The sequence below is a fragment of the Eubalaena glacialis genome, chromosome 12 (genome assembly GCF_028564815.1).
Source record: "Eubalaena glacialis isolate mEubGla1 chromosome 12, mEubGla1.1.hap2.+ XY, whole genome shotgun sequence".
Classification (NCBI taxonomy): domain Eukaryota; kingdom Metazoa; phylum Chordata; class Mammalia; order Artiodactyla; family Balaenidae; genus Eubalaena; species Eubalaena glacialis.
The window spans coordinates 10454576-10481075 of NC_083727.1; the positions used below are offsets into that span (position 1 = coordinate 10454576).

General features: G+C 37.8%; 1 protein-coding gene across 1 annotated transcript in view; it reads right to left on the reverse strand.

The window, feature by feature from the left end:
* The window catches only part of ARID1B (AT-rich interaction domain 1B), a 405190-nt gene that overhangs the window by 248927 nt on the left and 129763 nt on the right, over positions 1-26500 (reverse strand). Inside the window, 1 exon segment of the mRNA XM_061207638.1 lies at positions 5141-5251. Coding sequence (XP_061063621.1) covers positions 5141-5251 — 111 coding nt within the window.

The window sequence follows — 26500 nt, forward strand, 5'->3', positions numbered from 1 at the left end:
TTAGATGGATTGAGAACTTGGTAAATGCAAAACCCAGTTAAAAACTGCTCCACCTAGCTTTTCCAATAGTTTCTAATTGTTCATAGGAATTATATTATCAAATCCACACTTAAAATGTCCCTATTAACATATCATTTTTCATACATGCTTCCAAAGTACATGACCATTTACCCCTAACCCAACATGTGTCATTAAAGATTAATAAAACAAACACACACACAGAAGTATTCTTTTTCAGTAAAGGGAAATCATTGCATGCTCTGTTGCTAATACCTAACCCCCAAAGAATATTCTTGGTAATAACAGTTTCTCAACCATTCTCTTTCAGGCTTCCAATATCCTGTTTAACACCCTCTATTTCAAAGAACAACCAGCATATACTACCTCCTTCCTTTCACAAAGGGGAAAAAGAATACGTTTTATCTAAACCTCAATACTTCCTTCTAATTGCAAACTCAACAAAAGTGCCATAAACACTATTCCACAGGACATTTAGGGTTTTTACTAAACTTGGACAGATCAAACCCTTTTCATGTCAACCTCTTTAAATGTTTCCTATTTAAGAAAGAAAGGGTCAGAAAGAGGTTTTTAATGACCTGATGGGCCTTCGCAAAGGCCTTTAGAATATGACTGATCATACTCTGTATCTTAGGTAAACAGAATAATGGACCTGCTATCTGAAATACAAACCGGTGGCAGGTCTCTCTGAAGAAAAAAACAAATAAGTTATTTCTAAACTGAGGAGTATCAGCAACTCTTCAGATCCCTGGAGGAGAAAGCACTATTTGCTTAGAACAAGGAAAATAAAAATTCAAAACCTTTTTTTGTTTACTTTTTTATACATGTTTATAATATGTATAAACATGTATTTACTGTATTCACTGAAATCATGATTACTGTTTGTCAATTTATTTACTTTTACAGTTAAAAATATACATTATGGTGGTCCAGCGCATAAGAGTCTGTGCTCCCAATACAGGGGGCCCAGGTTCGACCCGTGGTTGCGAAACTAGATCCCGCACGCGTGCCACAACTATGAGCACGCATGCCGCAACTAAAAGATCCCGCATGCCACAGTGAAGATCCTGCGTGCCAAAACTAAGACCCGGCGCAGCCTAAATAAATAAATATTTTTCTTAAAAAATATACATTACTAAGAAAAGAATGTTTCACACTACTTTTAGATTGATTATACAAAAGTGCCCACTTTTTCTTCTCTTGAAGCTTAAGGTTACCAAAGTAAAACTCAAATGTCATTTTATAATAAAAGAAAATAGTTTTAAGAATAAAACCACCCTGCCAATAAAGATACCACATTCATAGGATCCTTTAGTATCAGTAGCATATGGAGAACATAGGCTCTCCTGATGTCAATTCAATACCTTGGAAAAGATCCTGTAAACAAAAGAAAATTCTGCAACTAGGGGAAGAATGTACTTAAAAATTCTAACATAAATTCTATTAGGAAAATACTTACTGAATAAAACATAATAAATACTGTGAAAAGATCCTAGTCTGTTGAGGGTGAGAGGGAGAGGCAAGACAACTATAAAAGTAACTGCAATAAAAGGATGACTAGTAAATGCCACAAGAGATGAAAAAGTTAAAAAAGACTCAACAAAAAATGTATTACATCATATTTTGGGGGTTAGAGTGTAAACTGAGATATACTCAATGTTTATAAAATAAAGGAGTTGATAAGCTATAGCATTTGTTTAGACCTTCCACTGTATATTTTACTTAATGATGGCTTCACTTCATATCAATATTAGAGATAGAAAAAAAACTATAGAATGTGCTCAAATTTTAAGTGATAATATTCCAAGGAGACGGAGTCAGTTCTTCAAGCTGATTTTTATATCACATGCTATATGCTAAGATTTGTTAGTAATGGTAACACCAAGGATATGTAAGCTAATGAACCTCAACAGGGAGAAGGCTATATGATTAAGAGGTATAGAAAGCAGTAGACATTATTAAGGAAGATTTGTTCTGAGCTTAGATCTGAGTGCATTAAATGAAAAGTAAATATTACTGGTCATGGCACCAAGACAACAAGACGACAAATATTAAGTTATCAGTCATTGGCTTTATGTGGATGACCTGAAGAGCTCGGTCAGATGGAAAACACAACTGCATTAGCTACTGAAGATCACCAAGAACTTAATGAAATGCAAATATAGACAAATACCAATTTAAACAATGGTGAGAGGACAACTTGCTGAGAGAATCAAATTCTAGATCTAGCATAAGAAAATGCCTTGATTTCTTGTAATGGAAAGTTAACTGTATAACAAAAATACACTACAGAAAATCCCCCACATGCAGAAAAACATTACAAACTCTATCAATCTAACTCAACTTAAGCAAAAAATTAAGAAACAACTACTTAAGAAGTTTCCTTCTTATAGTCACATACATAATGGATAAAGACTTGATTATACATTAGAATCATTTTTACCACATATTTTTAAACGTACAGATAAGACCCACAATTTCCTTGGTTCAAAATTACAAAACAAGAGATTACAAATATGATGGATTGCCTTTAACCTTAAGTAAAAAGACAAAATTTGTATCACTAACACTTGAAAAGGAAAAAACACAGCAGAAATCTACAAAAGACCTAATAAATTCAGATGTGATAACAAATACAGTTTCATGGTACTTATAGAATCAATTTATCCAAGTTAGAGTTAAAATACATAATAGAGCCATACAGAATACCAACAAATCTCTCCCCAAAACTGTAATTACCTTTGTTTTATATAACATATTGATGCAGTGTCTATATAAATAAAAATATATTTGTAAACTCTATACAGAAAAACTTTCTACACAAACAAAACCTGTTGAAAGAAAAGTGGAGCACTAAAATTCATTTAAACAAAGCCAATTTTCATCTTAACAGATTGGGGGCAGGAGGTTTAGGTAGGTACAACCAACCAATCTACAATTTGTCCTTTATTCAGTAACTGATGCTTCTATGTACTCAGCATAAAACCTGGAAACTTTCCTCTCTAAAAAAAGATTATTGAAATGTTATTGAGTATATGGGTATGGTATGCGCCAAATGTCATGTATAACATTCTTTACAAATGCCGGTTCTCAAATGTTTAGAAGTAACATAATAAATCTTACTTAATGTAAACATGTTTGAAATTCAAATTAAAATCAGCATGCTATTTATCTGTGAGTTACAAAAACAAAAAGAAACCACCAATTAGGGCGTTTCTTTTTTTAATAGCTTCGTAAGAAAATTTATATTATGAGCAACCTTAAATCCCCTAGGGAAGGAAGTAAGATAAACATTAAAGAAGAAAGTTAGCCATTATACGTGTACAAATAGAACAATCCAAAAGACTTAAACTGTTGATGAATATATTGGTTCACTTCCTAAAATACTCTGAGCTCCTTTTCCAGTAATCAACTTTGCACCATCCCAAAGCAGAACTCTTCAGTTTTCTGGGACTACCACACTTCATTCTCCCACAATTATGCTGTACAGTTAGCTGAACGTCAACCATTGATTCCAAAGCAGAGCAATGAAAAGAAGCACAGCCTAGTAGGTGACACAGAAGTTCAAATGGATATGAAGCAGTACGCTGCAAACTATTCTTATAGCTATGTAGAAAATCGGTATCAATCTATAACAAATTCTCCAACCTGTAAAACAGTACACATCACCAGCCAATGACAAACCTAAAAAGTTGGGCTTATCTAAAACACCAAAAATCCTGTGGTAAAAAAGTAGAATTCACTGTCAACCACTGCCCACCTTCCCATGAGTCAATTTAAATTTCCTAAAACCACAAGTCAATTTCCAAATGTTCAGCAAATGTTGCATTTATCAACAGCATTCACGTGCATTTGCGGATGCAGGTGCGCGCGCACGCGCACGCACACACACACACACACACACACACACACACCATGCTCACCAAGCTGTGAATTATCTGCTGAAGAAAAATGCTTACAGCTTAGAACAGAGTCCATTACCTTTTTCATTCCTTCAAAAACCAAATAACTAGATAATAAATATTCCAATGTGACTAAAAAATGACCACAGTAAATTTTACCCACTTCCCACCATAGAAATAAAAGCTGTAAAAATTAGGGTTTCAAATACATGTGCATCAGATTCAGAGATATTACACATCTTGTAGCCATCACTTACCTTCTACTCTACAGCTACATATAACTTAAAAATGGGTATGGTATGTGCCAAGTGTCATGCATAACATTCTTTACAAATGCCAGTTCTCAGATGTTTAGAAGTAACATAATAAATCTTACTTAATGTAAACATGTTTGAGATTCAAATTAAAATCATGGCTAGTCTGAGTTCCTGTCTTAAATACGACTTCTTAATAGAGATTAAGCAATAACAATGTCTTCAAATCAACATATTTTAACAAGAAAATATATATAAAAATTTGTTTGCACAAATATATTCTTTGAATTTATAAGGAATATCTCATTTAAATGAGGTTGCCCATGGGGGGATAAAAAAAGAAGATTAAGCACAGATGAACTATTTAAGGGCATTAACATGTAACCCATAATTTAGCTACTACTCTAGTCAATATATACCCAATAATTTGCTAATGGAAATACTTATAAGCTGTATTTTCCGATTTTAAACTAAAATACTTTCTTTTGGGTGAAAAAAGATTGGGTGACTTCTCGTTACATTAAGTCCCAGAAGAAATTCAAACTACCACTGGATGCTTTATCTCATTCTTTGCCAAATGGGAATTTCCTTTACATGTAACTCCTATATAGATACCTCCGTTCTGAATCACTACCAGAAAGCAACAGGCTATGCAAAGCACAACTGTACAACAGAAACACCTTTCTGCCACAAAACCTATCAGCCAAATAAAAGCTTCCAATTGGACTTAGAGATACCTACAACACTGGACTTGGAGACACCTACAAATGAAATAGACTTATTCAGGACTACACAGCTCCTTCGAGAAGGAAACTGTAAAATAAAAATTAATAAATCACAAATATATCTGGAATCCATAAGCTTCTCCCCCAAGTCTCAATATAAAGTAGAATAAACAAAAACAAACGCTCTTTTTAGAAATCTGTAACTCATTGAATTTCCAAATCAGTACATTAACAGTCTTACTGGTAAACTTGATGGTCTTTCTTGTTGTATTAAGTTCAAGTCTTCATGGTTAGGTTTTCCAGGAGCCAGAGGAGGTTGAGACCTAGTTCCATAGCCTTCCTGAGACATATCCTAAACAAACACAAATATAAAGAAATATTTCAATGAGTTATAAGCTTCTTTGGTAATCAAGATGAAGCAAAGGCTTATCACAAAGTATCAACTCATCTTACATTTAAGCAGACATCTATGTTATAATTATCATTTCTGTAACACTTTCTCAAAAGCAAAAATAAAATACAAAAAGGTAGTGAATCATCAAGAGCAAAAATACATATAATTAACAATTAAATTTATTATGCAACCATACAACCTAAAGACCATATTTGAGTTCTGCAGGAAGGTGACAGTCAAGTAAAAGAAGGGAAAGAAAGCCAGCTATAACCAAACTCTCTTAAACCAGAGCAAACCAAAAGCTCATGTTATTGTTTAATTCTGATTTTGGTTGAACCATCTTTAATATTACCTTGAAAATGTTAAAATAATTAATGAAAACTTTATTATCAACTGACTTTTAATATGCCCTCTCAGCAACCCACAAAACAACACAGTTATTAAGCTGACAGTATCCTGGGGTTTCTACAAAACCAATAAACACTCACGTATAGAATTTCATGTTCACGTGGCACAGTTACCAAAGAACCACAATAAAGAATAAAACAGCAGTGGGGAACAAAACACACTAAAAAAAACCTACTGAAGTAGAGAAACTTATCAGTAACATGGCCTTTCTGGCATCCTGTTGAACACTTTTCCAGGAGGAATTCTGCACGGTTTCAGTATTATGCTGAAATATAAACCAAATACCACAACAAACTTACTGTATGTCCAATCTCTAGCTGTTTAACTATGTATGCTCAGTTACTAAACATTCTACCCCCATTTACACCCGAAGTCAAACAGCAGGACAGAGTGTAAAATGCTTATTATAGCATGTCTTAATTGGCACTGAAAGTTGAAGAACCAGTTTCTGATCGGGAAGAAAAAAAAGAATGGAAAATATCACTTAAAAATAAAATTCTCTCCTTCTTCCCTGTCAGTTTAAATATGTGTTAGAATTAAAGAAATATAATATACAAGTTCTACTTCCCCTGTTTAATTCTAAAATATTACTTTAAAAATTAATGTTAATGAGTTGAAACCCTACAAAAAGCTTCTGCTGCCCCACCCCTTTCTCATACAGTATACACTTAAAATGACACAGCTTCTTAAGCCAAGAAACTTTGGACCAATAGCTGGTACTGAAAGTACACAAGCTGTACAAACTAGACTTAACTAGCCAAGTGTTGGTGCAACCTGCCTTTAAACAGGCTCTGAAGCAAAGAGCATGCCAACAATCCAGCATTTCCCAAGCAACTCTTCTTCCTTTTACATAAACCCCCCCAAACAACCAATCAAGATATCTAACCTCTAACAGCAGTGCAGAATGCCCAGTCAGCACTATACTTTAGTAAGAGAATTACACCCAGCTGTCCAGGTTTTTATCTGATAACATTTAGGTGAGGTGTCCGAGCACAGGCAGCCCAGGGGTATTTAAAAGGGTAGCTCCTCAGTCTGGCTGCTGGCAGAGGGTGACAATTAGACTGCGGGGGGCAAAATCTCCCTTTCTCTCTCTCTCTCTCTCACACACACACACACACACACACACACACACATACACACTACTTGCTCTGGATCCCAGACTTTCACTTGTCACACGGACTTCCAGCTGCATGTCCTGCAGGTTCCTTTAGATGAACAGCGAGGACTTCAAAATCAAGCCAGGAACAAGGCCTCCATTCAGGGACCTTCACCCTGTTACAAAAACCCCCCCACAAAGGAGCAGAACAGCCTCGCAATGGGCAAACAAACGAGCAGATCCCCACCTGTGCCTCAAACACACACATGTGCACACAAGGTTTACGGGCAGTGCTTAGACACTTGTTTTAGTAAACTGTTAAGAAACAGGAAGAGGCTCACATGCCCTATGCTTACAAGCCTGTTAAATTTCCTTTGGTTTTCTCTTTGTAGCTAAATGAACTGATTTTTAAACGAGCTGAAAAAGACCGTTACAACTACAGTAAATACACATTTTAATGTGGATACTGTCCCCTCTAAAATAAGCAACACTGAACTAACAGACTATGAAAGCCATCAGGAAATTTTACTATGACTTTACATTTCATTTTTTAAGGCTTAAAATTTTTAAATAATTAGATTCCACCAAAATCTCAAACACTATTCTTAACCACAAGAGGCTTTCAGTTATTAAATACAGCTGGAAATAAAACCAAAACAAAATTTAGTGAGAATCACTGAAAATGGAACTTGTTCTGCTTCAATTTATGTTTGAACATAAGGATTAATTTAACTGAGAGAACATCCAGAAAAGGTACCAAGTTTTAACCTAAAACAACCATCATCTATATATAACTTACACTGGGACTATAAAGTCTACATTTGGCAGCTTTAATAAAGATATAAAAGTTATATATCATAACAAACCTGAGCTTTTTCCCCTTCAGAGCTATATTTATTTTCTGGTAGGTACTTATTTTCATCTCAGGAAAAGTAAGTAGGAATAAGTAATTTAACAGACAACAAGAGGGCAATGTCTGTATTAGAAAATAAAAAATTCGTTCAGCACCATATTTTATAAACAACAACTAAGCACAGCCTTCATGTTTAACACATCACTGCAGTCTCTGATATTCAAAAGTTTAAACCACTGCACACTAGCTTGCACACTAGTTCACACGCACAGATTGTCACTGTGACAAATACACAGCTGTGACTATTTAAGAGAGCATCACACTGTGATAATGCTACAACGCAAAGGAGCCACACAAGGGAAGTGTGGTTTATCCTTTCAGAGTCCTTTATCAGTATTATTTTTCTTCATCTCACTCACAAGCTTTTCACCACTGACTGATTCTGGTTTTAACCATCTTTATGTTATAGATCAAAGGTAAAACGGAGGCTGACTCACAAAACAAAAAAAGTGTGAAAAGAGCTTGAGATAGGGGCATGTACACATTTGTTTCAGAAGTTTTCACTTAGATGTTACTTTTAACAAATGTCTAGGGACTTCCCTGGTGGCACAGTGGTTAAGAATCCGCCTGCCAATGCAGGGCACACAGGTTTGATCCCTGGTCCGGGAAGATCGCACATGCCGTGGAGCAACTAAGCCCGCGTGCCACATCTACTGAGCCTGCGCTCTAGAGCCTGCAAGCCACAACTACTGAGCCCACGAGCCACAACTACTGAGCCCGTGTGCCACAACTACTGAAGCCCGTGTGCCTAGAGCCCGTGCTCCGCAACAACAGAAGCCACCGCGATGAGAAGCCCGCGCACCGCAACGAAGAGTAGCCCCCGCTCGCCGCAACTAGAGAAAGCCCGCGTGCAGCAACGAGGACCCAACACAGCCAAAAATAAATATAAATAAATAAATTTATTTTTTAAAATGTCTAAACATTTATTGAATACCTTGTATGGACCAGTCCCTTCACTGGGTGCTTAACATCTTACAGTGTGAAGGATGACCAGGAAGGAAACACGAGTTATACTGTGCTATTGTGAGGAAGGATAAGATCAAAACTATGTCCTGGCTCTAGTGTAAAGGCCAAGAGCAGGAGTACTTCTGTTTTCTTTTATAATGAAATGAATTAAGTATTAATGGCAACATGGGACTATGAAGAAAACGTAGAATAAAATGTCAAGGACAGGGCTTCCCTGGTGGCACAGTGGTTAAGACTCCGCCTGCCAATGCAGGGGACACGGGTTCGAGCCCTGGTCCGGGAAGATTCCATATGGCGCGGAACAACTAAGCCCGTGAGCTACAACTACTGAGCCTGCGCTCTAGAGCCCGTGCTCCGCAACAAGAGAAGCCACCGCAATGAGAAGCCCGCGTACCGCAACAAAGAGTAGCCCCCGCTCGCCTCAACTACAGAAAGCCCACGCGCAGCAACAAAGACCCAACGCAGCCAAAATAAATAAGTAAGTAAGTACGTAAGTAATGTCAAGGACACTTACAAAAAATTTGAAAAGGAAAAATATTCCCATGGTATGAGTTCAAAAGATACAAAGAGATAAACAATGAAAGGAAAGACTGTCTCCTACTTGCCAGGATCCCCTCCACAAAGCTTACTGCTAATAGGTTATTTATCTTTCCACAATCATTCAATGCACAACCAAGTATAAATGTGAATTTAAATCCTTTTTCCTTTAAAAACAACTGGAGCGTATTTGCTGTACACAGTCTATTTTGTGGTGCCTTAACAATACATTATATATCTCCTTCTATATCTGCACCTAAACATCTACCTTATTCTCTTTTTTTTTTGCTATGCAGTATTGTATTAGTCAGTTCTGTGACTTATTTAACCAGTCCCCTATTGATGGACATTTAGGTTGTTCCCAGTCTTTCCCTACTTCATACAGCACTATAATAAACATCCTTGTGCATACATCTTCAGCTGAAATATTTCTGTAGCGTAACTCTCCACGAGGGGAACTTCTGCCAAAGGGTTGGTACATTTACAATTTTGATGGAGGCTGGCAAAGTGCTCTCAGCCAAAGAAGTGTCAATTAACACTCGCACTCCATCACCTGGCTCAAGATGTTTACCTTCGCGTCAGGGTTTGCCCAACCACAGTACAAAAGGCAGCCAACTCAGACCAGGGGAGAAGTGGGAGGACTGGTAGATAGTAACAGAAGAAAACAATTTAGACAAACAAATAGCTGTGGTACTAAGAGGCTGGGGAGGATAAGCCAAGAAGCTTGCAAACACTGGCTGTCTTTAGAGTCCTGCAGAGAGAGCTTCAGATGTGAAACAAAGGCAACAGGGAGCCACTGTGGCTTCTAGATCTAGAATGTGATGATTCTCATGTTATTTAAGAAAGGTTTTTCCAATAATCACATGAAGTACAGATGTACTAGAAAGAGAAGGATGATGGTACTTATTACTACTGCAATAATCTAAAGTGGGGTGACGAGGATTTGAGTAGCCTCGTAACATCTCACAATATCTAGGTCAGAATAATTTCTCGCTCCTTTTCTCTTCCTGCTTTGGAAACTCCTATCATCAATCCCAAATACTAACAGGAAACAGATAGGGTCCTGGCACGTAAGACACTGTAGTGGAGAGGAGAGTGCGATCAACTCCACAGAGAAAATGCCTGCTGGCCACACAGGGCTGCCAGTCACATGAACTCATCACTCTGCCCGAGAAACTTCCCGTGCTACTGACCTATCTTAGTTTGTAGATACATAAATTTAAAATATCCTTTCCAAAAAGAAAACAATATAAACCTATAAAGTATCCACTTCGAGAATGGACCAATCACCCACCTGCCTCCTCAGGAACGCCCTAATGGAAACAGTACTAACTAGGACAGCCGACACTGCAGGCAGGGCTCCGTGACAGGTGCTGTGCACACTCCACCTTTACAATAACCCCAGGAGATGGTCCCTATTATCTATCATCTTGTTTTTTACCATGAGGAAACAAAATCTTAAGCAATTTGCACAGCTAGTGTCTGAGCACATTGCTAGCATCTCAACGTGATGGACAAATCTTCATTTCCACCCTAACTGTACTCTACAGACAACTGGAAGCTTCAAGCACTATCATAAGGATTTGATGTAATTTTAACTTTTTAAGGTATTATCCTAGCTTCCACCTATTCTCCTAAATTCCCTTCTCAAAAATTATGAATCTTAAGTATTTTGTATGTGGGATACTTCCAAAACATTCAATTATAATATTATGAACTAAAAAGTATCAAAACTTCAAACTCCCACAAATCTGAATACAAGGCCACTCTACCTACTACTCGTTATCGTCAAATAGTCGTTTAAGGTCCACAGGCTGATGGAAAACAAGATAAAGAGACCCATCTTGCCTCCTCAGATTATGTTTGCTTAAGGATCCTCTGCTGGTTCCTCTCTCCCTCCAAGGACTCCACGCAGACTCCTGGATGGTGATGATTCCCGAATCTCTCTACTTCAAGTCCCATATATTTTAACTGCATTATGAAGGAGTCCTTTGTACTCAAGGAGTCCCTTGTATGTCAAGAAACGACTCTCTTAACTGTCCTCCTCAAATCTGATCCCCTTCCTTCAAGGGCCACCTGGTCAAGGGCATCACCATCCACATGGACTTCTCAGAGCCATTCTACACCCCTTACCTCTTTCACCATCCATATAGATCTGACACATGACCAAACCTAAAATCACTGTCAAGTCCATCCCCTTCATCTTCCCTCCAGCTGGCAGCTCCTTTACACTACAGCCTCTTGCCCGCCACGCCACCAAAGCAGACTTGCTAAAATACAAATGGCCATGGTGCGCTACTGCCTGGAAAGGCCTCTTCCGTGGTGCCTACAGAATGAGGTCCACAGTCCTTGCTCTGGCACAGAAAAGCTCATCACACAACCTCCAGCTGCCACCCCAGCGTCATCTTGGCCTTCCCCCGGGCCCACTGCAAGTCCTCAGCTTCACGCACTTGACTGCTCACAGGCTTCCACAGGGCCACCTACCTGTCTGCAAGTGCAACTCTCTCAGTCCAGGTGGATGCCCTTCCTTCTGTGTCTGCGAAGCATCGCTGTCTTCAAGATCCTGCTAGAAATTAGCTCCTCCGTTCCCCCAAACAACTACCTCACATCAACTTCAGATGTATTCTTAAAATACAGCATTATAAATTCTTCAACTATTTGTTTGTGTATCTCCTGAACTGGACTCTTACTTCCTCTTGGGTGCCCAGCGCTGAGCACTGACAGGTACTCAAAAGCCTGGTGAATTACTGACTGAATGCCTTCCAAGAGCTTACACTTAGAATTAGACACAGCAATACAAAATAAATGTATGAGGACAAACATAAAACTGAACAAAACTTGGGCTCATGTCCAAGAATATTTATCATGTTAACAGCTACACTGCCTGGTAGCAATATGCTACAAAACACATTTTGCTGTTTGTTACTGGCAGTCTTAAGGCAAAAAGATGACTATAAAAGAATGTAGTAAAAAAAAAAACAAAAAAAACTGGAAATTGAGAGGGAGGGAAAAGACTATTGTGAGCATCAGCGGTGCCATCAAAAACAAGAAAAATCAAGACATCCTTTACCTCCTAATGATCAAAACAGCAATGAGATATTCTTGCAGAAAAAAAAAAAAATCTGATAACGAGTTTGATAAAGCCTGTATATCTAACTACCAATTTATAGGAAATTAAAAAGGGCTGAGGAATACATTAAACCATAGCAAATCAATCAGCAAATCTCAAACTGTGGGAACCTCTACTAGAAAAATGACCTAGTTTCTTCAACAAATAAGTTGTAACAGCAAAAAGGAAAGGAGAGAGGAAGAGAGGGAGAGATGAAGAAAGAGGAAAACCATAGAGATAAAAAGGTATCAACCAATTATGAGAGTGGATTTTATTTGGATCTTGACTCAAACTACCCCACAATGTAAATTAAACAGAAACATGTAATGCATTTATGAAACTACTGGAAATTTGAACACTGGATAATTGGTATGAAAAAATATTCTTTAAATGTGATAACTGTATTATGTTTGTGTTTCTCTTTTTAAGCCCTTTATTTTTTAGAGCTATATACTGAAATATTGACAGATTAAATGATACAATATCTGGGATTTACTTCAAAATAATATTGAGGGCGGGGATTGGGGGGGTGAAGGAAGAGCAAGTGTACACACAACAACACTGGCCATATAATCGTTGAAGGCTGAGTGATGGGTGTGTGGGGCTCGTTATATTTTTGTCTACTTCTGTTCATTGTTTGAAAATGTCCATTTAAAGTAAAATGGAGTTAATGGTATGAAAGACGAATTCAGGAATCCAGAACTGGGACTGAGGCTGTGGTACTGACTCCGGCTTACACCTGCAAGACCACAAAACTTCTGAATTGGTCCCTTGCCTTCAATCCTCAATCTCCCAAGAAAGCCCACTATGCATTGACCATTTACTCTTTCACAGTTTCTTAACCTCTCCCCATTTTCTTTGTTTGCTGTACTATTTAATCCTAACACTTAACTGTCTTTAAAAAAAAAAAAAAAAAAAAAAAAAAATCGGACTTCGCTGGTGGCGCAGTGGTTAAGAATCCGCCTGCCAATGCAGGGGACACGGGTTCGAGCCCTGGTCTGGGAAGATGCCACATGCTGCACAGCAACTAAGCCCGTGCTCCACAGGGCCGTACTGAGCCTGTGCTCTGGAGCCCGCGAGCCACAACTCCTGAGCCCGTGTACCACAACTCCTGAAGCCCACACGCCTAGAGCCCGTGCTCCACAACAAGAGAAGCCACCGCAATGAGAAGACCACGCACCGCAACGAAGAGTAGCCCCCCCGCTCGCCGCAACTAGAGAAAGCCCGCGTGCAGCAATGAAGACCCAATGCAGCCAAAAATAAATAAAATAAATAAATTTTTTAAAAATTAATAAATAAAAATAAATCCTTAAAAGCATTAAAAAAAATCCCTCCATAATCTTAACCAAATTAACCTTCCCAGTTTCATTTTCCCCTAGATCCCCAGGTAAAACCTCCTTATATTGACTCTGACCCTTTCTGGACCTCATCTCCTGATCAAGATGCCCTCCTTGCCTAAATCTGACACTCTTACACTTACTTTGGCTCAGCCTCTTAAAGGCCCAGTGTCCAATTTCACTGACTCCAAGATGCCTTTTCCAGCCACAGATCTCGCCAGAGACCACAAACACTTGAGTCAAACCAACCCAAGCTCAAATTCCAACTTCTGGACTATTCACTAGCTGTGCAACCCTGAACAAATTTTCCTGAGTTGTTTCCTACTCTGGAAACTATATCAGATTGAGCGGCGCTGAGAAGGCTCAGGGTACAGTGCCTCCCTCCCTCCCAGTGCCTCCCTCCCTCCCAGTGCCTCTGTAGCTTAGGCACATGGTCCTTCAAGAATAGGGGCTGAATGGGGTTTTTTATATATCACGATTGCTATCTTTTAGGATAATGGTAAGTCACTTTAATTCTATCGGTACTTTCCCCTGCATCTTCCTTTGCCCTTGCTCCAAAAATCTTTTATATTAGATTAAAAAATCACAGGACCAAAGCTCATATGGTTTTTTTTTTACTGCTACTGATTCCATAGGCAGACTCTAAGCTTATATTAAAGCCTTATTATCTGTAATACACTAGATATACTGATGAGTCCAAAGGCTAGATTCAGAATATTGTTTATTTTCTATTAACTGAAAGGAATAATTATTTCCATTAAAAAAAAACCATTCTAGAAAAAGAACAGGCTTATCCAAACTACTTTGTTATTTTCTTTCTGATGAGTCTCATTAATATTGATACTAGACCCCTCGCTACCACTGTAGCCTGCCATCAACAAGAATGTCACTATGACACAGGACTTACCAGTATACCTGAGGCTGCAGCTGCCCCTACGCCTGCAGTGAAGAGAAACCATGAGAGGACTGGAGATTAGAGAGAGGCCCACCAGCAAGAGCAGCTGCCTCTCCTACGTTAATCAAGTTAGGACCCTGGAGGCCACTATTCTGGCATTCAAGACTTAAGAAAATCCTTTATTTTATTTTGGTTTTTGCAAGAACTTCTTCCTAAACTAACAAGGGGTCCAGAGTGACAAAGGAAGCTCCATGGTTACCTAAATTTCACTTCTCCTAAAATACTAAAGAGAAATATGAAGATACTCAAGAGCTAAGGACTAAAGTAATTAAGATTTTAATAGATTAATTTTATTAAACTCACAAAGCAAATGAGCCACAGTAAATGTTCAGCTGTGCTTTTTATAGGGAAAAATAGTGTATGTAATAATAATAATAATAATAATAATAATAATAATAATAATAATAATACACAGAGCAAAAAGAAAACCCAGCTCTGTAACTTATCACTTAAAGAATTTCCTCATCCATAAAAACAAGATACAGGAACTTATCTCCAAAAGTTATATTAATGATTAAAGGAGGGACTAAGCAATGAGCACTGTGCTTGACACATTTAAACGTTCAATAAATGTCAGCTATTGTTATTTACATTATCTAAAACCACATTTAAGAATAAGAATCAAAATGTTCACTGAACCACTGGGACTTCATCCTGTGACCACAATGCTGCTGACAGCAGCAGCGAACAATTATGTAACATTTACTCTTCACCAGGCACTCTTGAGAGTATTTTACTCACTGAATAAACGCTTATGGTCTCGACATCAACTCCACGAAATAAGTACTATTTTCAGATGAAGAAACTGAGGCACAGAGGTTGAGAAACTCGCCCAAAGTCCAAACTACAGAGTCAGAAACTCTGGGTGTACAGTTCAACAATGTGTGTTTTAACAGGCCTTCCAGGAGATTCTAGTGCTCACTAAAATTGGAAAAACCCTGGGTTAACAATTGCAAAGGCCCGTATCAGTGGCCTTAAGGCCTGAATATCAGCCTATCTCTGAAACAAAATGCATCTCTACTGTAAACAACAATAAAGAAGACAGTAAACCCTAGGGAACTATATTCAACATCCTGTGATAAGCCATAATGGAAAAGAATATGAAAAAGAATGTATATATTTGTATAACTGAGTCACTTTGCTGTACAGCAGTAATTAACACACTGTAATTCAACTATACTTCAATAAAAAATAAATAAAATAAAATAAAACAGAGTTGGGATCAAAACCAAGCCCCACCACATTCAGGCATAACTTGCTGTATGACCTCTGAGGGTCATTATTAACTTACTATATGAGGTAACATCCATCCGCCATGCTAGAGTACAATATTGGAAAGCACTGGTTAGTATTTCTGCTCTCCAGTGGCTCTCAAACTTTGGAAGGCATCAGAATTGCCGGTTGGAGTTAAATGCAGATCCCCAGGTACTCCCCACCCCGCCAAACAGTTTTGGAGTAAGAGAACTTACTTGAGCAAACACTCCAGGTGATTCTGATGCAGACAATCCCTTTTTTTTCTTTTTGGGAAACCACAGCTGTACACTTATCCAATGGCTTCGCCTTACCCTACTTCGATCTCTATCTTTCCTTCACCTCCCAAGGCTAGTGCAAAGAGACGTGCATCCACTCCTCTTCCCAAAGTCTAGCACTCTAAGGAAAATCAGTCAGTGAACTGGAGCTGGTTCTGCTATCCTTCCAGGAAAAAAGGTGATCACTGCCCACACTAGCAATGCAGTTCTAAAAGTAACCCTATGTTTCAAACATCTGCAGATAATCATCTTCTGGAATACATATACATAGAGCTTGTTACTCTAAGAATTTTTAAAAATCAAAGAAATTGATGAAGGAAGAATTTTAATGTTATATATGTAAGTTATGTTTTACTTTATTTTCTATACTTCAACAAATTGAAATGAGCATTTAAAGACAAATGAAGACAGCTGAGAGTAGCAAAACACAATCCAGGAAAAATGAAAATTCCTCAATCTCCCTAGTGTCAGAATTTAAATATCAAAGAAAGAGAATTGTATGAATAAATATAATGAGCCTCGATGATGCTTCTAACTGCATAACCTATTCTATCCTCAACCCCAATGGGGCGTCAGAGAAGAGAGAAAGTTGAAGGGGTACGAAGAGAACCACATCAGGTGAGAGTGCCAGTTCCTCACGATATCCCCATCTACAGAGGAGAGGCTTCCTCCTCCACCTGCTTGCTGAGTCTGGGCAACTAGGATGCAGAGCTAGAGAACTAGTCCCGAGTGTACCCAAGTGTCCGGGCATCCAGTTCAATCCCATGGCTCCATCTCTACTGGAGACGGAGACGGAGATGGAGATGGGGGAGAGGGGAAAGAAAAAAGTGAGGAAAAGAACTTAAAAAAGCTCACCCACTATTACAGCTACGTTAGAAACAGGGAATGGTGTGGAGCTTAAATGATTTTTAGACCAAATCCTGCTCTTGTGTTTGAGATTTTTCTTCAGCTTTTCATAAAACGTATCTTAAACAATGTAAGGTTTTCCTCTTCTATCACCACAGCAGACAGTCCCAGCCAGCTGATTTGATCTTCTGCACATTTCTAAGGAAGCCTGATACTCTGACGAGCAGCCTGCGAGACAGGTTGGAGCACAGCCTAACCCGGAGCCAGGCTGCACACACACCCCAGGCCTGTCTGGGGCTTTCTCTTCTCAGGAGGAAGCTTCCATCACCTTTCCAAAAGTAAATAAAGTATTGAAAATATTGTTATTGCTGTATAATTCCTCACTTCCTGGCTTCGTTTTCCTTTAATTCTGGTACTTGAAAGGAAAAAAAGAATTTTAAAAATATTCTGAACATGAATACGAACAGCATTATCAAATTATAATCCAATGCAGTTAAGAGTCCCAGTTACAAGCCAAAACATAAAAAGAATAACTATTGAAAGTTTTCCATCAGAGAGCCAAAAATGCTTTATTACTGGAAACAATCTGTGCAAGATGTGAGAATTTTCTCCTCCTTTTCTCCACTTTTAATAAAACAAAAGCAAAGACCCAGGCAGGCATAGTTGCATAGGACCACCCTGATTTTTATAGCAATTAAAAACAAAACATTCATATCAAATTTTAACATTATCAAAAAGTTTTTCTTCATTCTCCAGTAGTTTTTTCTATTTGCTTATTTAAGAAGCTTTCAGGAATAACAAGAACCAAAACAAAACACACACACAAATATACACACGGAACTGACCATTCTACATGAACTGAAACTTTTACGGCAGCAAATTACATCTATAGTATATTCAAAATTAGTGCTACGTTTGTAATATACTGCTCTGTCTCCCAAGGGAGAAAAAAGTAGGAGAGAGAGGAAAAGCTGCCACTTTCTCATTCCTGTCCTTCTAACCTCTGACCCCTACCCTCCCCCCCAGCCAAGAGCCTTGCCAAGCAGGCCCTGAGCGCCACGTGAGCTCCCAGGAGCGTCTCCAACCCAAGTCTAGAAGCAGTTACATGGTTGGTTACCCAAGCGAACAAGCAGAAACCAGTCTAGGAGTGGGCCTTGCTCAGACCTGAAAGCAACTTAAAAGTTTTCTCCTCAGATGCTCACAAACTCTTTAAACATAAAAGGAAATCCCCAGCCCTGGTTCAAAGCCTAAGACAACTGCAAGCCTGGTCAGCAAGAAGGAAAGAGAGTCAAATGCAAAGGAAACCCCAGGTTTCACTAGCAATCTCCTTTAAAACAAATAATACCTTTATCAACTGACATTCCAAAAGTTTTTATTATCAAGTTAATTAACAGACTCCTGTGTTAATATCTAAATGCTGGGCAATTAATGGCAGCAAACTATAAATGTCCTTGTCTTTGCTCTGACAACAAAATCTTATAAAGAAAATGATATGAGCACTTCAGTAATTTAACACAGGCCTTCTATGCCTAATTTCCTCCAAAAGCTGCAGAATACGAGTGGCTTATAAATTAACATTCTGTTATATAAATAATAAGAAACAAAGATTAGAATAAATAATTAACAATAACAATAAAGAAATGTCTGTGCCACAATGCATCACCGTCAATACACTCAATGTAACATCTGAACTCCTTCAGAGACTTCAGTGGCAAGTTATTAATTCTGAAGTATTTTACCCTCATTTCCAATGCTATCACCTTCTTTTCAAAATGATGCCCATTTTCCAAATACTTTGTTTACTGCATCTCCTTTTGAAAAATTCTGTCCACAAAGATGTCCAAATAAAGTGGTATTTTAGAAAATATAATTTAAACACTTGTTTCTACCGACGCACATGTAAACAGACTTAGACTTCCAGTTGGCTTAACTATTGAGCGATCCACTGTTACAAGTGAACTGCTGAGCTCGAACTATTTTCTGCTTTAAAAAATTATTGAAAAATAACCTTTTACTTCATTCTTAATCATTGAGGAAAAGCAATGAAATTCACCAGTTCCAAGCATAATTAATATGTTCCTTCTAAATGACCTTGACTATTGAACCAAACTTAGAGTCTAGTTCAGTATCATTCAGGGTTGGGCATTACCTCTGTTCTCACTAACAAAGAGTTAGTCCTACCCCAAGATCATTTTTTTCTCTCACCAGCAAACTCTTACTCATTCTTCAAGACCTCCTCTGGGACACTTTTACTAGTATCTAGTCATAGCTCGAAAACACACCTCTCCTACTGTACTGTCATCTGCCCATGTTGACCCTTCTATTCAGCTGGGAATTCCCTCACTTCAGACACAATGTCTTATTAATCACTGGATTCCCAGCATATAGAACATTCCCAAGCACAAAGGGATTCAATAAGTAGTTTATGTTTTGCTTTTCCTGTCTTCTGCAACTTTTTCCAATAAGCCTGAGGTTAAAAAAAATATTAAAAAGATAAAAGTTGTACCTTGAGAAGTATACATTCATAATACCCAATATTTCTCTCAAGAATCTGAGATAATTCTATCGGCTGGAAAAAAACTGTTACCTAAAAAGGCAAAGTCTGAAATTCTCTCACTGCTTTAAACTAGAGTTTTGTTGTGGCTGTTGCTGTTTTAAGATCCTGATGTATCCTCTTTAAACTGAGACTTACTTGAATGGAGTTACCTCCTACAAATTTTCTCTAAGGAAAGAAAGATTTTTTTCTAGCTATGGAAACAACAGTGTAGTTTAAAGCCATGAAAACAGAGTGTTCTGCAAGGCGGCCAACTGTCACAGTCCTGGAAGGGAAGCTGAATCAGCACAAGACCAATGTCAAAGGAAAGGGTACTGACAGACAGTCTGGTTTCCATACCAGGCAACTCCCTTCAGGTTACTCGATTCTTGGAACACTGCCCTTGACACCTAGCAGCTGCTTCCGTTAGGAGCAGTGGGTAGAAGGTCTGGGAGAAACGTGTGCCACAAGAGAAACATGATCTCTTCTCCAGCATCTCATGAGAGTGGAACTGAAGTAGGACAGGAGTTGAGAGGTAAAAGGAAAAAGACGACGAGTCTATAGGTACAAGGAGGAGAGGAAGGCAACGAGAGTTTGCTCTCATTACAGTCAACCAGGAAACAAACCTACATATGATAATACTTTGTGACCCAAGAATGACAAAATGGAAACTTTAAAACAAAAAATAAAACAATGAAAACTTACGGCATTAAGTGAGGTTTTCTCTACTGTACTGAATTATTAAATCTCAGGTGAAGGAGTTTGAGCAAGTAAGCTAGGATACAAAAATGCTTCCAAATGGAAGCAACCTCTTCAAATAGCTTTTTTTTTAAAAAACAAGAATTAATTTTAAAAGAATTTTTAAATTAACACCTTTTAAAAGAAGGAAATGTCAGCATGTTGAGTAAATAAAATGTTTGGTGACTGGACAGTTCATTTCCCTGTTGTATTAGTTAATCTCTTGGTTTACAATAGGAAGAATAAACCAGGCCTATTGTTACTTACTGATTTTTACTGTGTGTGTGTGTGTGTGTGTGTGTGTGTGTGTGTGTGTACACTTTATTTACAAACTTAGGATATCTCCACACTTTGGGGTACCTTACTTTTTCTGTTAAACAATTCTGTGAGCATGTTATTTAAAATGTTCAATATTTTCATTGTATATAATTGCTGTTATATGGTAATAAATCGCATGGATTCAAACGCTGTTCACAATTTTGAGCTGTTCATACAATATAACTCTATCACTCTCATTTGTACCAGTGGAGTTCATTGTTATTACACACACAGATGCAAGCCTCTGACTATTTCACAAGTCTTCTAATGTAGACACATCTGAACAATATTTTATTATAAACTTTCTATCCTTTCCATTACATTTATGGCATTATACTGATGTTTGAAACTTTGTATATAGGTAACTCATTATGTATGAATTTTATTTCAGAAAAAAATAAGGAAGCCTAAGTTATTCATATTGATAAGATTTCAAGGGGGCAGTTAGTTGTCACAAGGATAAGGAAATGCAATGAAATTTAAGGGTGTAAGGTAGGAATGCTAGATTGTCCTATGATGTATAAGAGATTGATCCAACAGATCATCATACCACATCACACATTCATTTCACAAGTCCCAGCATTCATTTAGATTTAAAAACAAACAAAAAGCTAACTATTTGTCTAAGCCTAGAACCCAACTCCATTCTGCATGTAAGAACAAAGTATTGTTAAAACAACTTTATTAATATACTGAATTTTCTAGGAATAAAACTACCATGTATACTGAGGGAAGGTTGTATTTTGTTTTGGTCGGACTCTGACCAAGAGCTGCTCATAATCTTAAAAGATGACATCTGCACTGACAACCCTGCCTAAGACATCTGAGAGGCTGATACCACACTCCTGCATCAGCCTCACTGTGTAGCTGTCAGGCCCACACTGATCCCATATACGCACGCAAGCCTTCAATGGAGCCATGCCCGAGCATTTATTTAGTTAAATATACAATATTTTATTATATACCACTTTCCTTTCACTTTTTCATGTACAGTTAGTGCATTATTAAGAATTGTTTAAAATTTTGTGTAGTAACATACAGTATCTATGAATTTTGTGTAGGTAACATATTATCTATGAATTTATTTCAAAAGAATAAAGGAGGCAGTAGAAAAGTTTCATTATAGGGACTTCCCTGGTGGTGCAGTGGTTAAGAATCCGCCTGCCAGTGCAGGAGACACGGGTTCGAGTCCTGGTCCGGGAAGATCCCACATGCCGCGGAGCAACTAAGCCCATGCGCCACAACTACTGAGCCTGTGTTCTAGAGACCATGAGCCACAACTACTGAGCCCGCATGCCACAGCTACTGAAGCCTGCCTGCCTAGAGCCCGTGCTCCACAACAAAGAGAAGCCACTGCAATGAGAAGCCCACACACTGCAACGAAGAGTAGCCCCCTCTCGCCGCAACTAGAGAAAGCCCGCGCGCAGCAATGAAGACCCAACACGGCCAAAAATATAAACAAATAAACAAATAAATTTATTTTTTTAAAGTTTCATTATAAAATAGGAATGTACTGTATGTTCTAAATTATCTATTATATTACATGTTTATATAGTTTTAAACTGTATAAAATATACCAAATAAACAACTAGAAAATAGGAGACAGTACCAGTTCCAGGAGTATGGCAGATTGGATACTCTAAGTGCCTATAATTGAAATATCTAAAATACTTGATAACATGCCTTTTTAAATGGATCACAAACTTGGCGCGAATGTGACTGAAACAAAGAACACAGAAAGTAAACCAAGAACATGGAAAGTAAGAGAGCAATAGAAACTGACTTCTGTTATGGATTTTAACTTTCTATTTGATGACTATACAGGGAACAGGGGAAAGGAGGAATCTAGGGCCTACCAAAAGGGAGTAAAATATGAGACAATACCTCTCAAATAAATTAGGGACTAAGAAGGGCTATATCCGTCACTTAAGAGCATGAAAACTCGCTAAAGAGAAAGGAAAAATACCTGTCTTGAACTTGATACTGAGAGGTGGGAGGAATTAAGAAATGACTCCTTTGAGAATTAGCAACCACAGGCTAACCATCACCAGAGTTTCTGGTCAAAATTAACACTTAATGGTGTGCTCTGTAAAACCTCAAGAAGAGAATTCTATTTAAAATGGTCCCAGATGCCATATGACCTGAACCCACTGATCAATCTTAATACCACTTGTTGTAGGACAACGAAATATTAGGATGTTAACATCCTGATGTAACACCCTCACTTCATCACCTATGAAGTATACAAACCACGTCAGTCAGTAATGATGTGTAACAAGCCACCCCAAACTTAGTGGCCTAAAGCCACCAGCATGTATTATGCTCACAGATTCTGTGGGTGAGGAATTCGGACAGAGTACAAAAGGGAAAGCCTATCTTCATCACAATGTCTCTACAGCCTCAGCTGGAAGACAGCTGATGGTCACCAGACGGCCTGGGGCTGGAACCATTTGGAGGCTTCTTCACACAAAGGGAGGGTCACAGACCCCTCCACTAAACAGAAGCAGTGACCTAAACGTTGGGGACATGATTTACAACAATCACAAACAAAAATGTTTAACTTCAAGCCTTTGGATCTAACTTGCAATTTACAGGAAATAGAGGGGCTAGATGAACAAATTAAGCCACATCAAGGGAAAAACAATCAGACAAAGCCATTTCATAGGACAACTGACTCAGTTTTTTCAACATGCCAAAGGCATGAATGGGGGTGGGGTAAAAGAGAACTGTTCCAGATAAAAAGACTTAAGGACCAAATCAATGTAGTAACCTTGTTTGAATTCTGCTTGAAACGAACTATAAATAAGGCATTCTGATGACAACTGGGAATATCCGAATATGGCTAGGTTAGTAAATGAAAAGAACTTATGGTGGCATGTGAATGCTCATTCTATCATCCTGTTTGTCAGCCTATTAAGAACTTTCTAAATAATAAAACTTTACAAACTAAAATATGAAATATGACTCCTGATGACTAGTGCCCACAAGCAACTGGCAAAAGCATACACCAATCCTTCTGAGGGAACAGATCACAAACCCAAGCCTCAATAAAACTGTCTTTAAAAAAATGAATGAAGGGAAGTAAGAAAATTCTTAGAACTAAAAGAGAACAAAAATAATGCATTATCAAAATTTGAGAGACTGAGCCAAAGTAGTACTTAGGAGGAAATTTTTTAGTCTTATATTTATTTGGCTTTATCAGACAAAAAGCAAGATATAATCAAAGTAAGAACAGAATTTAATTAAACTTATAAAAAAGAACATGTAATAACGAGGACAGTGACCAAACTTGTTTTGGAAAGACAAACCACTGGCAAGATTAATCAATAAAAGAAGGAATAACATTATTAATTAAAATGCTTAACTCTGGATGTTATAAAAATTAAAGAAATAAAGACTATTATGAACTTCAGGTTAATAAACTTGAAAACCTTGATGAAATGGATACGTATATAGGAATATATGTAAGTAAAAAGCTGACTCAAGAAGAATTCGATAACTTGATATGCCTATATTCACAAAAGAAATAAGATCAAAAGTCAAAAATCAGGAATGGGACAAAAGCTAAAACATCAAGGGCTACACAGTCCTTTATGACTTTACAGATGCTTCTACCAAACACTCCAAAAGCAGGTAATTCCAAACTTTAATATAAAGTCTTCCAGTAAGTTTAAAAAGGGACTACTAGCATGGGAGTTCCCTGGTGGCCTAGTGGTTAGGATCCTGGGCTTTCACTGCCGTGGCCTTGGTTCAATCCCTGGTAGGGTAACTGAGATCCCGCAAGTCACGCAGCAGTGTGGCCAAAAATAAAAAAAGGGGGGGGGGGGGGGCGGGCGGGGGGGCGGGGACTAGTGTCTAACTCATTCTGCAAAACTTTATAATACAGATACCAAAACCACACGAGGATAATTACAGTCCAATCCCTTTTATGAACAGTGATTGAAGAAACCTAAATAAATGTCAGCAAACTGAATTCAGTGATGTGCAAAAAGAGAATATATCACGAGGCTAGGTTTATTCTAGAATGCATGTTTGGCATAATACTTAAAAAAAATGTAATATACCCCAATAACAGATTATAAGAGGAAAAACAAAGTGATCATCCCAAAAGACACAAAAAGAAACACATAAGATAAAATTCAGCATCCATTCATGATAAATTCTTAGCAAACTAGAAAAAGAAGGGAACTTCCTTATCCAACAATGGGCAGCTACAAAGACAAGAAAAAAAGAGTAAACATTATATTTAATGATGAAATGCTGAAAGCCTTCTTTTAAATCAGAGATAATACAAAAATAGACAGTCCTTTCAAATAATGCATTGAAGAAGTTGTCTGAAGAAGGACAAAAGAAGGGGAGATGGGAGTGGTTTTTTTTTAAGCAATTAAAAAAAAAATTTGGAAAACCTAAGAGAATCTATAAATGATTAGAGTTAGAATTCACAAGAACTTAAAAGGGTCAATGTACAATAAAATTTAATATACCAAGTTCATTATATTTGTATATACCTGAAACAATGAGAAAATGTAATATAATAAAAATATAAAATCTATACTTACAATACCAACAAAAATATAAGGTATATAGGAATAATTCTAACCAAAAAGTATAACAGTTCTTTTTGAAGAATATTATAAAAGAAATTTAAAACTATCTAAACAAATGAAGAAATGGAGAGAGAAGTCATTCAGGAAGAGGAGGGACAGTGGGGTAGGAATGTGAGAAGAAAAGGAAAATCAGCCCTGAGAACAATCAGACCAGAGCACCACCCATAGCACATAAGCAGTGTTGAAAGCAGATTTGGACAAGGCCACTTTTTGACAACAAAAATGACTAAACATCTGCCTCTTCTTACTAACACTGTCTTTCTCTAAGTGACTGGTGCTTCTTTACCAATGACAAAGCCCGGACACACTTAAGTCTTGCCTCATGGCTCAAAATTAAGACACCTAATCAACAAATGCTCACAGCTTCTTTAAAGTAGCCAGTCCAGACTGACCCTCACTCCCCTAATACCTCTTAGAACCACCCAGCACACACCCCAACCCTATAAACCTCCCAACTCCACACCTTCCGTGAGGCTCCAGAGGAGCGTGCTCTCCCTGGCCCGTAGCAACCCAACCCAAGTAAACCCAGCTCGTTTTACAAGTGTGTTGCTAATTGTTCAAATGAGGTACTTTTTTTTTTAACTCTTATTATTTTATAAGTATCACCTATTTCACATAAAACAAAAAAGGTACAATGAAAAAAAAATTCCATTATAATAACAACAAAAAAGACAAAATTCTTAGGAAAAAGCATGGTAAGAAATGAAAAGTTTATATGAAAAATAAGCAAACACAAATTGCCAAGAGAGCTCTGAAAAGAGTAATGAAGATGTATTAACCCTACCAGATACCAAAAAATGAGAAAAACAGTACAGTACTGGTGCACTAACAGAGGACCAATGGAAAAGAATAAAAGTCCCAGAATAACCTCAAACACTGCACCTAAAGGAAAATTTTAAAAGTTTAAAAGGAAAGATAACAGTAATGGTTAATTTTATGTGTCAAGTTGGAGAGTATTTGGGGATGAAATTAACATTTAAATCAGTGACCTTGAGTAAAGTAGATTACCCTCCATAATGTGGGTGGGCCTCATCCAATCAGTCAAAGGCCTAAATAGAACAAAAAGACCAGCTCCCCAAGCAAGAGGGAGTTCTCCAGCAGACTGCCTTCAGGCTTCATCTTCACCATCAGCTCTCCTAGGTCTCAGCCTGCTGGTCCACACCAGATTTTGGACTTTCCAGCTTCCATAACTGAGTCAATTCCTTAAAATAAAATATCTTTATCCTAACCAATAGGCTAGGTCTCTGGCGAGACCTAATACAAGAAAAGTTACTTAACCAAATGGTCATCTAGAGAAAAAAAAATTATGTTGGAT